Here is a 12,711-nt window from a genome sequence, read left to right as displayed (position 1 = left end):
TGGTGCTGTAGTGGGATATGGGTTGTAGGATTAGGGTTAGGGTTAGGATTCATGTTTCATGACAGTGTCATGTCACTCTTGTGTCGATACTGTGAAGTAAGGTGTTACCCAATTTTTTATATATGAAATGTTATGCTTCAATGCCAGTTTACCGTCACAGTAGCCTCATACACATGGGGCTGTACACCACTGAGCCAGAAGAAGAAATCAGATACTGAGGAAGATTCAGTCCCTCAAAGATACTGTACATACAGTGGGTTGCATAAGTTATACACAGTTCATGCTGAATATCCATATTTATTCTGTTTTTCTTATAATATATTACTCTATATGACCGCTACGGTCATATAGGTTTAGAGTTTTTTTTCTTCCGGATTTTTTTTTTCCTTCAGTAATTTTAATTACAATTAATTCAGTAAAAGACGAAACTTGGTGGGCATGTAGCCCCACAAGGATGACATTAATTTTCGTTTTGATGGACCCCTCAAAAGGAGGGTAGGGCGGACACAGTTTTCTCTGAATATGTTGAGAACTGTAGAGCCTAGGAAGACCACATTTTTTTGTGCATTGGACTCAAGGGGCCATCTCAACCCATCCCATAACTCATTTACGGAATAGCGCCTAATAGTTAAAAATGAAAAAGCAAAACTGAGGCTCTGTAATGGCTTCCACACACAGTTGCGTTCCGTCAACGCATGCCAGTGGGCGTTCCCGACGGTAACTATGCAGATGACTTAAGGTATAACCGTAATTTGATTGGCTGGTGCCGTCTGTTGTTGTCCGTTGGTGCAGCAAAAGTTGAACTTCTCAACGCGAGCGACGGGAGCAACGCAACACAACGGACCCACAGTTCAGTTCGGCAACGGATGATGTAAGCCCATGTAAAGTGAATGGGATGCATCCCTAGCACTGCAACGCATGCAACTGTGTGTGGGAGCCGTAATCGCAGGCTGACATGTTCAGAACTTAACAACATTTTACCTGTAGGATCACTATGACACCCTCTGAATGCATGCTGAGTTTGTGAAATTCCCTTCATGGGGGGTCATACAATAAATTAACTTATGTGTACATTTCGTGACTGTACACAAATCGACCTGCAGATGGTGGAATTGAGCGAAGGGTTGCCGGATGAAGTTGAAATGTACACACATGCACACACACATAGACACACCCACACGCACAAACACACACAAAGGGCCCTATCGTGCACTCAAGCACAATTGACTTTATACACTGGCGCTTGTGTCATTCCTATGTTGCTTGAATGCACAGAGGAATTTTCTCTCCACAGATGCAGGTCGTTAAATTAGGAAATGAACTTGCGCTCCTGGGGGCAGTTCAGCGAAAAGAGGAGGCGTGTTCCGGCGCAAACGTTCCCTGCAGATTCAGAAAACAATTCCTATTAAGGCTAAAGTTACCTTTAGTTTTGTCCCAATTTACGGTTGTTTATAGCTTTAAACATCGTGTTAGCTTTAACATCAGCCTATAATCATTATTCCAGCTGTAACGCTAATGTTTTGACAAGCACCACAATTTTGCCTACCTTGCCCATCTGAAATAACTCCTTTGCTGCCTCCATCCTTTGCTCCCTCCATCTTTTTGTTGTTTTCAAAAACGTTTTATATCCATGATGGCCTTGAAGTCTTGAGTTAGTGAATTAGCTTAAATCTGTTTATTGTGTGCTGATAACCAGCAACCATAGATGGTAAAAGAAAGTAGCAAGACTACAATTTCTTGTACAGTTGCAGGAAGTTATAGTAGGTCAACTTAATGTGAAGACACATATAAATTGTCTCTCGTTGTATACACGGACGCAGCAGTTCCCATTTCTGCAAATCATACATAATTACAAGGAAAAATACAAGGGATCATTGTGGTGTCCATGAAGATGTGGGAAAATAAGCATAAATCTAGCGTACACACCATTTCCATGAATCATGGATGTGATGATGATATAAATGAGGAAATATTAGAGGACTTAAGGAGACGTTGAACTTGCGCAAAGATACTTCCGTTATAGGTCATCAAAATAGAGCCCAAAGACACAAACATGTCTCACACAGGCACACACGCACACATGTGCACACACAGACACAAGCATACGCACAAACAGACACACACACATACAGTGGGCAGTGCTTCGACTTGGCCAGCTTCACTCGCGCGCGTGGGATCACGCGGTATCACGCGGTATCACGCGACTTTAATTTGTATTTTCCCAGTTTGACGCAAACCCAAACAACCGGTAGATGGCTCAAGTGAGCAGGGTGTCTCGTAAAAAGAAATGGAGCCTGGAAAACCCTACACAGACTTCACTACAAACTTTAGCAGACTGGTTTAGAAATAATTTAATAGCCAGAAATATGCCTGCCCTGCCCTAATAAAGAAATATTTGGTTAACTGCGAGTGAATCCCGTTTGCAGCCGTAGAAGAAACGCAGGACAAATTAAACATTCTGGTTTTCTCCGAGTGCAACGATGATAGACAGACATCATTTGGACAAAATATAGAGCATATTAACCTCCGTTGCTCAGCCAAATGCCTTCCTGTTACGTCCTGTTATCACGGAGTTACAGGCGATAAACGGTTTTTGATGGTCACAAGTTTACTTCATTAGCGGTTTATTTTTTTGATTATTAAAGAGTGTTTTTTATTTAAAGGTTTGACTTTGTGCTTATTCAGTAGAGCATTTAGTGCTCTTCCCAATCCCAGACGTTCACATTGCATGTTTGTTTGTAATGGATGCAACCGCGAGATACGCTTGTCATAGGCGCCGATACCGTGGATGCTCCGTCTCTCGGGCACCCACTGAAAACATCGAGCACCCACGTGTGACAGCTTACAGTCCCGGCTAAATTTACATTAATTTAAAATCAAACATCGCAGTTTATGTTAAATTCAGCATCTCTCATAATGTGATTGGATATGTTGCTGTCAATTCCCTACTTCATATACTAACCACCAATGAGAGCGTCTCTCGTATGAAAATTCCTGACACTTCCCACCTGAAGAATTAACGCAAGGCTTTGTCGGGTCTTCAGCCCCGAATGTTTAAAATGTATATAGCCCTGAATATCATTTTAAAAGTAGTCTGACAAAGCTTATTGTTTTGTGACACAGCTAAACACTGGTACCTCATAGAACGTCTATAACATAGCCTAGGTGGTCGCAACTCACAAAAGTAAGCAGATAGAAAGAACTCACGCAAATCTAGCCTACAACACGCAGACAGCTTTATGCGCAGGGGAGAGAGCGCGCGCGCGCGCACTGTGCTTTATGATTGTTGCCTTCTGATGGTATCTTGCTAATTCACTGAACTGCATTAGGTGACACAAATGGTATTGCCTTTATCTTATAACTCCTTGTCTGAGCGACTACCAGGCCTATGGTTTTTAAAAGTCAGATGTTCCCTGACAAAGACATTCGAAAATTAAGAATGTTTATTGACTTGAAAAATACACTCATTTTTGCAAACTCCCTTCATTCAACCCTTGAAGACATCGCGGTCTGGTGTGCTATGTAGATCGTTTCTCGTACCATTTAATTTCTCAGAATTTAGGTCTACTAGGCCTACAATAACGTCATCACCAAATACATCTTTTATTTTTAGTTGATCAACCACAAAGAGTAGCATAGGCCTACTGTGCACAGTGCACTGACGACTGTAGCAGCCCAACGTAACCAGTTGTTGTAGATGAGAGGCAACCCCTTGTTTCAGATAGCCTGGACAACATGTTACCTGGGTGTTGCCTACATTATTAATTAATGGTAGCCTACAATAGTTAATTGATTCGCGTAACATATTAGTTGACTCAAAGAGTAGGGAATCACCTAATTCTCCTGACACTGATATTCAAAATGTTGAAACTATTTCGGCATAGCCTATAAGCAGTTTAATTAAATGTAATGTTAGTTGTAAACAAACGGGCTACTTGGTGAGGCTTGGCCTCACAGATGCGCTCGTGCCTTAAATGGCAATACAAATCTTCACGATAGGCCTATTAACTGACCGCCCGATTCACGTTGGCTGGGGGGTAGGGGGGACCATCAGACATTTGTTCCCAAGGGTCTATGAATTGTTAACCCGGCCCTGCCCCCAATGAACGCAACTTTCCACCTCTGAGATAGCTGAAAAGAAGTCTAGAGGACTCCTAACTCACTAGACCTACTTACTGTAGGCTGCGCAAACCACAAGCTTGCATTCGAGGCAGGCCTTCTGTTGTAGAATTTTATATAAATCCTGCGCTAACAGTAATCCTCCTATCCCCGCTACCACAGCTGTGGATAGTGTGGCATGCTCACGCTTTATGTCTCCTTCTTGTAAACTAGGCCTATAGCCCAACCATTTACGTCTTCAAAAAATAACAACTTGCCAGATATGCCTTCATAAATTTGGGCTTCATTCAGCATTTTGTTCTTCCACTGGAAATGACTCTTCTACATTTGCTGCCTGCTGCATCCTTTCTGTTTGTATTGTTTAGAAAATGTTTGACGTCTTGAGTTAATGCATTAAACATTGTTTGCTGGTAACCAGCCACAAATAGCCTACAGATTCTTGCATCTCCAAAATGTGCCCGTTCTATAGGCTATCCAAGTGCATAATTCTGCGGCATAAAGCAGATGTATTTGTGTATTGTACAGAAAAATAAAAATAACCTGTCAAGCAGTCAATTGACTACATTGCAGTCAATAAGTAGGGCAAATTATGAAACCAAAACGTGGGTCATAGTTGTCTAAGCCTCTGCTGTGAGGCCAAACCCATGAACAAAGACGCATTGATACAGTATCTGCAATAGTTTTTTTTTTTTGGTGAAACAAGCTCACAGCCGAACAAGTCATACTGAAGGGAGAGGCAACTGGCATGTGATCTCCCCACGGGCCAATGGATGTACAAGTTTTCTCCTGTGCCTACGATATTTAATCCAGTGTTTTGTCAAGTTGCAAAATGCTATTCGTTTTAACAAATTTTTATGATAGTATGAAGTACTTTTTGTATAGGGTACTATCTTAATTGCTTTATACTCAATACTTGGCCAATGGCTATTGCATCTGTCTATTGAAAGTGAGAATGTGGCATGTGATATACTGTATAGGCTTCATAAAATAAAATAAACAGATTGCTAATGGCCTACAAGCTGATCTGGGGGGCGTTTCCCGTACAACTACGGAGGTTAGCTTTTTACTAACAGGATGCATCGTTCAACTAACCAACATGTAAGTTACGACTGTTTCCCAAAACTGTCGTACTTACATAGTACTGTAAGTTTGGACCATGATGGTTTCCAAACTTCAGTAGTCTGGACTAAGGTGGTTAATGACGTTTAGTAGCACGTGAACGGGCATCTGCACATACTTCTGTGGCGCATTGTGTTAAGGCCGGCAGATGACAGCCGCCGTTGCACAGCAGTTACCAGTCCCCTGTCCAAGAGTTCGAATCTGGGTTAAGACGTTGACAACAATATTGACATCGTTGTTTACCTAAGTTTATCTTTTGTGCAGATCATATTATCAAAATCAGAATCAGCCTTCTTGGCTTGGTTTGCGTAAACTAACAAGGACCCCCCCCCCCCCCCCCATGAAAATCAAAGGCTACATATTCTCAGCTGACTTGTCAAAAAGTGCGCACCACCTTATTATTATCTGCAAGTGTATGACTTTTACTTAGGTGCACATGGCTGCAAATTGACTTTTAATTTATGTATTTTCTGCCTTGGGCATTTTAAAAAATATGGATGTATGGTGGTTAGAAGTGTAAATATCAATTAGAAACCTAAATATATTTATAATTATTAATTTGCAAACAAATAACTGGCGTCAGTGACGTCTTTGACATGAAGATCCCTGGAACTATGCTTCTAGCATTCTACCACAGGTCGAGAGGTGTAGTTGTAACTACACAACTTTATGATAGTGGTTGCGAACGTTCGTTGCTACTGTGGTTTTGGGAAACACTAACGTAGTGGAACGATGCATTGGACTATGTAAGTTCCAAATATGAATGTAATTCTGCGGCATAAAGCAGATGTATTTGTTTATTGTACAGAAAAATAAAAATGACATGTCAAGCAGTCAATTGACTATATTGCAGTCAAGAAGTAGGGCAAATTAATTTACGAAACCAAAACGTGGGTCATAGTTGTCTAAGCCTCTATTGCGTAGCCTGTTAAAAATGTCGCCAGATAGTATTAAATCGGCAACAACATTGTTTTCTGCAGAAGCCTACCCAAGGCTACAGATTAATTCTGAACAGTTATTTCTCTACTGGCTCAATTATCACACCACTGTTTTGATTTGCGTAGTTGCGTTAACCCCAACACTGACAATAATGTAGACAGCAAATTTCGATTTCGATTTTCGTTACCACCGTGTAGTCAAGCCTTAAGCCATACCCAAGTAGCCTAAATCGAGGTAATGTTTAATTATGCATGATTTATTTTGTTATTGAATTCGTAGGCTGGGATTACTCTCGGCAACAATTATGTTTAATGGTAGATCCTGCTTTTTCAGAAGGGACCGCAGGCAGAGCGATGTACAGTGGTAGAGCGACGCACAGTGGCTGAAAGTGGTACTAAAGCTTCACGCAGCTTCACGCCGTGTAATGCGCGAATGAAGTGGTCATTTGAAAGCGATGCCCACTGTAAAGACACAAACACATGCCACACACACACACACACACACACACACACACACACACACACACAAACACATACACACACAGGTAGTTTTACTACTCTTATAATGTTACTGCTACTACACTGCACATATCTGTACATGTTGTTCATACATTATTCATAGTGCAGTGCATATCCATATCTATTCTGCTCTTATAAGGTTACTGTTAATACACTGCACATATTTATGGTTAATTTATATTATTGTAAACCATTCCACCTTCTTAACTGTATACTATTGTCTACACTGCACTATATATCTTATACTGTTTATGTACCACATGCCTATACTGTGTGTATCACATTGCACTTTTCTGCTTTTTTGCATTTCTGGTTAGACGCAAACTGCATTCCGCTGTCTCTGTACTTGTATTCTGCACAATGACAAGTTGAATTTAATTGAATCTAATCTAATCAAATGTTGTGGACAGGGCTACGTTCGGCTGGCTTCCAGGCTACTATTCTGCCCTATTTCTAGGACTATATATAATATATATAACAAGGACTGTTGTTTTATGTTTCTCCCTGAATGTTATTACTACTTTTAAATTCTTTCTCTTTTGTCAAAGAATTTTGAGCTGCATCATATAAATGAAATATGCTACACAAATACAGTGTTACTATAATAATAGTTTGTTGTTGTTAATAATAATACTTGAATGTGTGTTTCTGGTAGTTTGATTTAGAATTGTGTCTTTCCAGAATCTTTTCTCCATGCTATCCCCACCACAGCTCATCCAGAGATTGTATCCCTATCACATCATACTTGGCAAAGAGGGGCGCACGGCTGTGGAGGGATTACTCCATGTAAGGTGCACTGCACACTCATATGCACACAAACACCTGTCAACTCAGACAAGCAGACCTGTTCTATAATTAAGCAGCTATAAATTGATAAGGGGTGGGTATTCACAGATGTGGTGTATGGCAGGTGTATGGCATAATAGATGGATGCCTGCAGCTATTCATGAGGCTGAAAGCAAGTGCAAAGAAGCTGTTCCCGTCCAGATATCCTCTAGAGCATGGGTTCCCAAACTCCATCAATGTGGGCCTCCCCTCTGAAAACAGTGACACCTCAACTTCAGTTAAGCCACTTAAATTGGTGCTATACTATGCTATGCAATGCAATGAGTTTTCATCATATTTTTGACGTTTGGCTTTGTTGCCCATATCAGGCTCGGGCCGTGCAGCGATAAAATGTGACAAATCTGTCCATTTTAAGTTAGCTATCGGAACGTCACATATTACCGTCACGTATGTCCAACCTCTTACTTGTATCTGTCACTTAATATTCATTTCTATACAAATCAAGGCGGCGTTCCTAAAGAAACGCAAGCACCCACACCATAAGTTTATCTAAATTAGCTATATACCAAAAAATACATTTTACCGTGACTCAAAGAGCTGTAAACAGTGCTGTAAGGCTGTGTGTACAAATCCGCTTGGAGCTCGAGCTCCAAGCTGCAAGTTACCGTTCACTGGTAACTTGCAGCTAGCTCGGCTGGCGGCACTGTTGCTAAATTACGTTATGAAGTTTGGCACAATACATTCTCACTCAGGATAGGGATCAATAATACTTTCCACTATCCCAAAGATTTAGTATACATCTCTCCTGTTATTTATTTGGATTTTATAATGTTGAAAATTACATAATCATTGAAAAAAAAAAAACATAGATAGTTCTAACATGAAATAAACGCTTTTCCTTCTTTTTTGAATCAACCTTCCGCGCCTCCCCTCAAATTATTTGGCGCCCCCCAGGGGAGGCGCGCCTCACAGTTTGGGAACCTCTGCTCTAGAGTTAACATGCAAAATAGCTAGCCATCCAGCCAGGCTTTGGTGTACGATGTTCTACCAGAGGGGAGGAGTTGGAAAAGATTGTGTCCAGGGTGTACCGTAAGTGATGAAGTACCGTAGTCCTGAAGGGAGAGCAGAAGAGCCCCAACAATTAATGATTTCCACAAACATTGAAAAAATGTAGGCATAATTGCAAATAAAGGCCACCAAGGGAAGGAATTCACCTTATTCACCCGGTGGCCAGAACGAGGCTAAAGGGTACACTTGCCATTACACCTAATTCCAGCAGATTGTGGTGGTAATGCACTCCGTTTGCAAACTGCCAAGAAAAACTCACTGAAGAAGAAGAACAGGCCAGTGAACCCTTGTTTTTTTTCGGTGAGCTTTCAACCTCTCGCATGCGAGAACTCTTCTGCGCATATCAGTGTGCTTAGAACTCAACTGTAAGAGAACGTAGGGTTGGCCATGGTTGAGCCATTGAATCCTGATTCTGGCCGTATCGGCCACTTCACAATGTTGACAGAGTAAGAATTCGCAGACAGTGCCTTTTATAAACTCAGCATACAAATATCACCCCACAAGACAGGTGATTGAAGAAGATTTCAGGTCAGTGACGTCACCTAAAGGTGGATTCCCATTGGTTATCATCTCATGTTGTTCTTCAGGGAACCGAAGTTATATACATAACCTTATGTTTTTTTTCCTTTGAACAACCCATTTCATGATTTGTCTCCATAAAAGATGATATAACAGTGTCAGGCAGTTATATCAACAGGTATCAGCCAGACTGTCATGACCATTTGGTTGCAACACCCTATAAAGGTCATATGATCCTTTTCTAGATCCTTCACAATAAACAGTTAGCCAAATATTATCTCTCTCTACAGTACCCTCCAGAATTATTGGCAACTCTGCTAAAGTTGACTAAAAAAACAGTATAAAAAATAATCTGTTGGTGATTTATTGTAATCTCACAATGAAAAAATTAGGAAAAATCCAACCTTGAAGGGAAGCAAATGTATTTTGAGAAAAAGGAAAATATCATTACTCAATTATTGGCACCCCTGCTTGTAATACTTTCTTAAGCCTCCCTTTGCCAATAAAACAGCTTATAATTTTCTCCTATGACACCCCTTAAAGTTGGAGAATACAAAGCAAGGGATTTAAGACCATTCGTCTTTACGAAATCTCCCCAGATCGTCCAGATTCCTAGGTCCACACTTGTACATTCTCCTCTTTGACTCACCCAACTCTTTTTCTATGGAGTTAGATCAGAGGACTGAGATATCAATGGCCAAAGCTTGATTTTGTGTTCAGTAAACCATATTTGTTTTGATCTGGACGTTTGTTTTGGTTCATTGACCTGATTAATGATCCAAATGACTAACTTTTTGTGTCTTGGCAGAGATTGACTGATTTCCTTTGACAATGTTCAGGTTTTTCTTGGTGTTCATGATACCAAGCAACTTAATTATGTTCCCAAGGCCTTTGGGAATAAAAACATCCCCAGCACAGCCCCTCCACCATAATTCTCATTAGGCATGTGGTTCTTTTCAGTATAGTCATTTTTCTTTGTACGCCAAACACACCTAAAGTGTTTCTAGCCAAAGAGCGCAATTTTCATTTCATCTGACAATATACCACACTTCCAGACAAAGTCACTGTACCATTCAGTAACTCCTGCAGTTTACATTGGCAATTAAATGACTGGGCAGGCTTTTACCTGGCATGCCCTCTACATAATCTATTAGCAGTGAGGTCACTTTTGAAGATTTTTTGGAGGACTTGGTGACCCCAAGATAATACCTTTTTCTGTAACTCTCCAACAGTGGTTCTTATGGAATTTTTTGCCATACTTTTTTGCCATCTTACCATACTCCATACTGTACGTGGGGGCAGGATAACCATGGGTCTTTGTCCAAGCATGTTTGTCAAATTCCAGTTGATTAGAACCTTTTAATCATTGTTTTAACTGTAAATATAGGCATTTTCAAGAAAGTTCCCTGACTTACAAATATCAACACACTTCCTTTTTATTTAAATTTAGTGTATTCTCTTGTCTTTCCAATGTTGAAAAATGACTAGAGGATTTAGCCTCTGTCACTTTATTTTCATACCTTAGTGAAAAAGAAAGTCATGAACTACTTCTGAAAGTTCACAGACACTCTGATTAACTTAAATAAGTTTAAATTAGATAGGAAAATACTTCTGTTAGGTTTTGTATAAGATTTTTCTAGGGGTGCCAATAATTGTGAGCTATGTGTTTTTGTTAAAAATATTTATTTCTTTACAACTTTAATATTTTCCTTTTTCTCAGAATAAACTTGCTTCCCTTTTATACCTGTTTTTAGTCAATTTACCAAAGGTGCCAATAATTCTGGAGGGTACTGTATATGGCAGCATCGCTTTTCCAGAGATGTAGGTGTGTAGGCTTTATAATATAGTAAAATGTTTACCCATGTTGTTATCAAAGAATGACTGACAATTCAAATTGTTTTATTATGGTTTGGAATATGTGTAGTATTCATTATTGACAGCTATGGGATGGTTGCTATGTCTTGATAAGGTCAGGTTGCATTCCCAACACTGGGACTGCAAACGAACAAAACCACTAGACTCAATGCAACACAACTGAATTCAGATAGTCAAGAACCAGCATTGAAATTACCAGTGTATAACTGCAGACTTAATGTATGGTATTACCCCTAACTATCAATTCTAGAGACAAGATACAAGTTGTTCCCATTTAAATCTATATTCAACATTCAATTTATATCCAACATTCAACATGCCACACCTGTTTGAGACTCTTGAATTAGGTATTTTATATTACATTTTAGTTGACCAAGAAGCAGTTTTACAGCAGCCTTATCTGTCAGTCCACACTTTTTATACGGCAGCATTGTTTGGAGGACTAGAATAGTCATTTTATATCTGAAACTATTGTCCTTTTTTTAGCGATTTGAGCTTTTTGAGTCTCCTGAGTGCCATGTTTCTGAGGTGGTCAACGTGGAATCGGTCAGTTCAAAGATTACAGCTCAAGTGGCTGTTACCATCCATGCTGCAGGTGATAACATCACTTTTCAGGTGAGAGATAATTGAGGCTATTGTAAATATTTGTAGTAAGGATTCCTTGTTACAAATTATCTTATGCATCTACAAATTATGAAATGCAACATTGACTTAATGTCACTAATGTCTACGTACCAGGAAAGTGTTGAGTCATTGAGTTTGTGAGGAAAAGTTTTTGGTTGAAGTTACTGTACATTAGGCTTCAAAGAGCAGGATTATGTCCATGGCTTGGATTAAATAATGTCCATGAGTTGGATTAAAATATATCTTATTTGTCTGCCTAAATGAATGTGACTAAAGATGGATTTTGATTATTAAAGCCTGTGCCATATACCTTCATATATCTTCATAGTGTTTTGTTTTACTTTTCTCTGCTTTGTCTGCCTCTAATCATCCCCCCTCCTCTCAGGTGCCATGTGGAAGTCGCCCACCCCGTCCACCCCATAGGAGCCTTGGCTTCATCAGGACACCCACTCATTCTCACTTGCTTGCAGAGATGATGCAGTCTCATTTTGTCAAAGACATTTGTCTTATTGGAGCCAAGGTATACTTTGTAAATATCAGGCCTATAAGGGTCATCACTCGCTATTGTAGCTATTCGTAGCTATTCGTAGATGAGAACGAAAAAAATATTAATCTTAGTCTGTTTTCCAATCTTCTGTTATTTTACTCTTCAGGCAATTATGTTTATGAAACGACTATTCATATTTTGTATTTGGTTGGCTCTCTCCTTTTTTGCTTTTCACTGCACAGGGGTGTGGCAAATCTGTTTTTGTTCGTGAGTTTGCTGAGATGCTGGGGTATACCATCGAGCCTATGATGCTGTATCAGGTATTTGTGTGCTACTTCATTATAGTCAAAATAATTAATGTCAATAATATGACATTATAGAGCAATGGTTCTCAGCTAGGGGGTTGCAAGATCATTTCTTGAAGGTCGCCAAATTGTATGTAAATAGTAAAAATATAAGAAAGAATAATTTAATTCAGCATCACTTTTCTATGGAGGATGTTTTTGTGACATATCTTTAATTATACGTGTGAATTTATCTTTTCTTCTATGTGTCAATCCATTGGTCAATAAATATGTCAATAATTAAATAAATTCATTCACTATTCTTCAATCTAAATTTCAATTTATTCTTCAATTTTGAAATTGAAGTGAATAA

General features: G+C 39.6%; 1 protein-coding gene across 2 annotated transcripts in view; it reads left to right on the top strand.

Moving 5' to 3' along the window:
* Positions 1 to 12,711, top strand: part of vwa8 (von Willebrand factor A domain containing 8) — a 201,987-nt gene that overhangs the window by 40,669 nt on the left and 148,607 nt on the right. For both annotated transcript variants that reach the window (XM_042065280.1, XM_042065290.1), the window contains exons 9-12: positions 7,377 to 7,481; positions 11,430 to 11,558; positions 11,953 to 12,087; positions 12,297 to 12,374. In XM_042065280.1, coding sequence (XP_041921214.1) covers positions 7,377 to 7,481; positions 11,430 to 11,558; positions 11,953 to 12,087; positions 12,297 to 12,374 — 447 coding nt within the window. The remainder of the gene's footprint in view (positions 1 to 7,376; positions 7,482 to 11,429; positions 11,559 to 11,952; positions 12,088 to 12,296; positions 12,375 to 12,711) is intronic.

The sequence above is a fragment of the Alosa sapidissima genome, chromosome 2 (assembly GCF_018492685.1).
Source record: "Alosa sapidissima isolate fAloSap1 chromosome 2, fAloSap1.pri, whole genome shotgun sequence".
NCBI classification, from domain to species: Eukaryota; Metazoa; Chordata; class Actinopteri; order Clupeiformes; family Clupeidae; genus Alosa; species Alosa sapidissima.
The sequence above is the reverse complement of the archived record's forward strand: the minus strand, read 5'-3'. Positions and strand labels throughout refer to the sequence as shown.